The sequence below is a fragment of the Limulus polyphemus genome, unplaced genomic scaffold, assembly GCF_000517525.1.
Source record: "Limulus polyphemus unplaced genomic scaffold, Limulus_polyphemus-2.1.2 Scaffold3835, whole genome shotgun sequence".
Classification (NCBI taxonomy): Eukaryota; Metazoa; Arthropoda; class Merostomata; order Xiphosura; family Limulidae; genus Limulus; species Limulus polyphemus.
The window spans coordinates 73,968-79,647 of NW_013669445.1; the positions used below are offsets into that span (position 1 = coordinate 73,968).

A 5,680-nucleotide genomic window follows, 5' to 3' on the forward strand; every position below is an offset into this window, starting at 1 on the left:
AACAACTGCTGTAATCTCTCTTGTTTATTTTGTTGTTCGAGCTGCCACTGTTGCAAGTTTTCTTGCCACTGTTGTTGTCTCTCTTCTTGTTTCTTTTCTTTTTTCCTCCAACAACTGCTGTAATCTCTTTTCTTGTTTATTTTGCTGTTCGAGCTGCCACTGTTGCAGGTTTTTTTGCAACTGCTGTTGTCTCTCTTCTTGTTTTTTTCTTTTTCCTCCAATCACTGCTGTAATCTCTCTTCTTGTTTATTTTCTCGTTCTTCTTGTTTCTTTTCTTTTTCCTCCAACATCTGCTGTAATCTCTCTTCTTGTTTATTTTCCCGTTCTTCTTGTTTATTTTGCTGTTCTTGTATTGCTGCCATCAAATCTGCTAAGCTGTAGTTTGATTTACAGCTTCTCGTTTCCATTTTTTTTCCGTCCCACTCTTTGACACCAATGATAATTTACATGAGATACATGTTGGAATATAGTAATTCCAACGGGTAGGGGGTATCGGAAGGCTTGTGGCATGCGTAAAGAAAATTCTCGCGTATAGAGGGCAGCACTGAACGAGAATAGCTAATCTTGTGAGAGGAGACATGCCTAAAGAAAAAAATTCTCGTATAGAGGGAAGCACTGAACTCTATAGCTAATCTTGTGAGAGGAGGCAAAGTACCGTTTCGGAAATGGTATTTTCCCACGTCTACATGAATATATATATATTATGGATTTTTAAACTAAAAATTCAAAAATGACTATTAGGTAAAAGTTAAAACATTGAATTTAGTAATTAAATGTTCAGTCAACAAAAGTTATAAGCCATATATATCTATGGAAAAAATTAAACAAGAAAAATTTTAAATGGAAAGAATGTATTTAAACCAAAGGATAGAAACATTATAAAATGATATAATGTTCATTAATACCATTGGAGTGGTGGTTCCCAGGTTCGTGGTTATATTTTTTGTAGGGGTCTTTCTCAAAACAAATATTTAAAATGTACAGGGGTGCGGTTTTGCAAATTAAAGTGTCGAGCTATTGATTTCTCATCTGCATTACAATTTATTATGTATTTGTCGGATGCATTCTGCTAATATACTACTTGTGTAATTTTCCACAACACGTGTATACAATAGAATATAGAAGAAATAAAACGCATTTTCTAAATGTAAAATGATGTAGGTATAGTGGTGTCAATAAGGAATACAAACAAGAATATAGGGATGATACAAGTGTTAAAAATAGTTACGAGGTCGGTCAATTTGATTGATTGTCTGTAATAATCAAAACATCTTTTGACTCAACTTGGTTTTTCTTGTACGTAAGTCCTAGGCTCTTAGCTACACTACATTGATTCCTATTCTGACATGATCATGATATTATGATAAAAAAACTACATTTCAACAGTCAGGAATATATATAACTTCCAACTGCAGTAATATTAAAGTTAAGTATGCATTTTACAGTATAATATTAAATTTTAATATTGAAAGTGATGTGGGGATGATCTGTGTACAGTTGTATCATCCCTATATTCATGTTTGCATTCTTTTTGGCACTGCCATCCTTACATCATTTTACATTTACAAAATGTTTTTATTACTTGTTTTGTGACGTTTTCCCCTTGACTGAAAGCTAGTGTATCCTATGAATATATGTATGTAATACAATTTAATATTATGTGTATTGATTTGTTTTACTCCTTCACTTCATACATAATATATGGGTTGGTTCCCTAAAGATATTGATTGTATAATATACAAAACATTGAGTCTTCTATATGTTACAGTAATATAATGTTATTCTACTATTGGCTGGTAATTCCTGTTTCACCCTGTATTTAAGCTGTTTATAAGAACACCGAATTTCTGTAAAAAAGCTAACTTCAAGGTGTTATGATACTATCGTTTACACTAGAATTATGATTTTTTTAAATTACTACCAGTTATTAGGACTAAGCGATGACATCGTGCACTGCCCAGAAACACACAGAGTGGACTTAGGTTTAAACTGACGTTAGTGATAAAGCAGTTGTAGAGTTATCTCGACTGAAACAAGAAGAAGAAAGATGAAAAATTTGGTGGGTTGGTAACGTTCTGGTTTGGAATCTTAACGATGGTGTATTGTCTTGTTTTGGGGCTTGTTGGGTAAAGAAAGAAATGAAAGTGAGTGGCAATCATATTTTAAAGTAAAACTCTCTGTCACTGTTGATTTTTTAGCGTGCATATTTATTCTATGCATATTAAGTACCTTGGCCATCCCTACATATAGAAGAGTCTACTGACTCTATGATGACGCATTTTGATGTGCAGTTATATTGATTCTTAGTGTAAGAATTCGATTTCGGGCCTCGAACGGATGTTCTTGGGTTAATATAAGCACACATCTTGAGGAAAATTATATGTAGGAGAAACCAGTAGAAGATTGTTGTGGAGGGTACATAAGAGGGGGGGGGGAACAACAACAACAACAAAAAAAAAACGCAAAATGCAAAAGTGAAAATTTTTATATACTCATGTATGGACCTAATGAATCTCCTTACCAATTTTGGTGAAGATCCATTCACACACTGCGAAGTAGTTACATGGACATACAACAGACCAGTACAAAACAGACTATACGATTATATTTATATAGATTGTATATATAGCCAACGAATTAATCTGAAATTTTGTGTATAAGCCTAAAATCTGTTAGCGAGTGTCTTGCTTGCCCTAATGAAGCTGTCTGTAATGACGAAACATTGGCTTAAATAAAACGATTATTATTGTCTGGAGTAATAGGTCATGTTTTATTTATATTTTTAACAATGAATACAACTCTCCAGTTCGCATTACAATCTTTAAACTCTCAAAAGCATTAAGCTTGACTAAAACCAATAAGACATTGCTTGTATAAAATGTGCAAAGAAATATACACACACTTCTTTTATATACAAGATCATTTACTAAACTTAAAAAAAGAAAAAAAAGAGAACATTTTTTAGAATACCAATTATTTTATACTTGACGTTAATGAAATCATGATACACAAATAACTGTACAAAATGTAAAGCAGAAACACAACTTGAAATTTAGGTAAGAGTTTACAAAACTATCATGTTAATTAAATTTTAAAAATCTTTATAAACCGTTAAACATCAACAAAACCATTAAACAATGCTCACCACAGAAACAATTATTGACTATAAAAGCATATGTTTTTAGCACACAAAAACAACTATTGCACAACGTTCTGGATTAATTGCCCTGCGATTTTGAGCATTACAATTACGGGTTCATATTATTCAAACCTCATAGAGTTCGTGGTTACAGTAGCACGATAGAATTAGCAGTTTTAAGTAAATAATATGAACGTTACAAACAATTTTAGTTGTACCATATAATCCACTGGTTGAGTAACTGTTTATTTATGAATTTAACCGTCTGTTTTTTTTTTTTAGTAATTACCAATATTAACATATCTGTTAACTAACTAATATGGTTTAATTAAGCAATTGAGTTTGCAGGTTTTAGTTTGTCGTGGGAAACGGTGAATAATTAGTGGGGAACTTTCGAGGACCGGTTTTACGTGATGGGTGTAACTTTGGTCTACGTCATCACACGACGGTCGAGATCTTGGACGCTGGGCGTTCTCACATTCTGAGACTGTCGAGTTCATGTATGTTAAATTACTTCGTCTGTTTTAACTACACTCTAGGACTCGTTGCCGCATGAACAACAACTATGGAGTTTAGTAAAAATAACAAGAACTGTGATTCTTTACCAAACAAGGCTAGAAATGATACGGGAGATCAACAGGTTAGTGATTAAGAATTCACGTATTATAGTTTGTTCAAAATGGTGGCGTTGTGTACAGCACAACTTATGAATGATACAGTATTAGTAGCTGTGTAGCTGTACGAAAAGCCATAATATTGCGCAAATGGCGAAGTAAAATGATAGTTTATTTTCTTAAGAATGAATGACAGCTTTGTATACAAAATTTTACACTAATATACTTGAACTGGCAATATCTAAATACTACACAGAGAAAACAATTATAATTTTGTGTGTAAATTGTTGTGGAATATAGTACATGAAGCGTCTGAACAGAGGTGTCGCTAGATTCCATAAAAGATTTGGGGGTCGGGTCCCTAGGGCGCGGGAATTTTCGGCGTTTCAGTATGATATCAACTCTTCTGATTTTTCAAGACACCAACTGGGGATTCTGGGAACTATCAAATAGAATCAGGTCACGATCCCCGTGTGCCAGCGCCTAGCGACGCCTCTACGTCTGAAAGAATAAACCTTGCCGAAATATTTACTCACCGACGGACGCAACTCCTTGTGTTTAGAACTTTATCCTTTAGGTACGCGTTATAAGGTTAGCAGTCATGCCCACTGTTGGCAATTGTTTTTAACTGATTGTCGCTTGATTTCAATTCACCTTGATGGTCGCTAGATTTATATAAAAGTCACTAGAAAATTAGCTATATCGATTTAATGTTATTATTTTATTATTACTGTCATCATACCCCTATGTAAGGAACAAAGTACTAAACTTACATTATATTGAAAGGAAAGAAACGCCTGCCCCATCCCAAACTCCACCACCTATGTATCATTGCTTCCTCCATAATGTTGTTCACCGCATGTCACTGATGACCATCAAATTTAATTTTGTATTGAGACTGTACCATTTTTCCGAAAAAGAATGAAATGTGGTTATAACCTAGAAATATCAACAGTTAATTGAAACTCAAGTCATCAATCAAACCTTGATGTTTTAGTCATTCATTCCTCTCTATAGTGTATGATTATGGGCATTTAAAACATACAAACTTTAGTGTTTAAAAACGTATTGCAGATCTAGACCAGAAACTCCTACAAGTATCAAAATAGTACGGATATACTCTTTTGTAGCAACACTGACTAAATTCCTGAGAAGTTGGTATCACGAAACACGGCAGTCACGACTTCATAAAGTTCAATACGGCAGAACGTGAATCAAACAGGCCTAGTTCAAATTTAGTCTAAACTTTTTAATAGTATTTTTAAAATATATTTAGCTTAACTGTTATAGCAGTCATGTCCCCTGTTGCCAATTGTTTTTAACAGTTTGTTACTAGATTTCAATTCACCTTGATGGTCACTATATTTATATATAAGTCATTAGAAAAGTGGCTATATCGATTTAATGTTATCAATATATTATTACTGTCATCATACCGCTACATAAAGAACAAAGTACTAAATTTACATTACAATGAAAGAAAATAATTCCAGGCCTTGCACATCCCCCCAACCCATATCCTCAACTCCACCCATATGTATAATTGCATCCTCCAGCATGTTGTTCACCACATGTCACTGGCTACCATCAAATTGAATCTTGTATTGATATTGTATATATATATATATATATATATATATATTCGAAAATGAATGAAATGTGGATTTGACCTAGAACTATCAACATTTAAATCGAAACGTAAGGTCATGAATCATACCTTGCTATAGAGGGGCATGGCCAGGTGGTTAGGACGCTCGACTCGCAATCTGAGGGTCGCGGGTTCGAATTCCCATCACACCAAAATGCTCCCCCTTTCAGCCGTGGGGGTTATTATAATGTGAAAGTCAATCTCACTATTCATTGGTAAAAAGAGTAGCCCAAGAGTTGGCGGTGGGTGGTGATGACTAGCTGCCATCCCTCTAGTCTT

The 5,680-nt window shown here is 34.0% G+C and overlaps 1 protein-coding gene across 3 annotated transcripts in view; it reads left to right on the forward strand.

Moving 5' to 3' along the window:
- Positions 1-3,527: 3,527 nt before the first annotated feature.
- Positions 3,528-5,680, forward strand: part of LOC106470128 — a 22,989-nt gene continuing 20,836 nt past the window's right edge. Inside the window, exon 1 of one of the 3 annotated variants that reach the window (XM_022398713.1) lies at positions 3,528-3,779. In XM_022398713.1, coding sequence (XP_022254421.1) covers positions 3,705-3,779 — 75 coding nt within the window. In that variant the 5' untranslated portion in view covers positions 3,528-3,704. The remainder of the gene's footprint in view (positions 3,780-5,680) is intronic. The other 2 variants (XM_013930655.2, XM_013930654.2) reach the window with 2 other exon arrangements.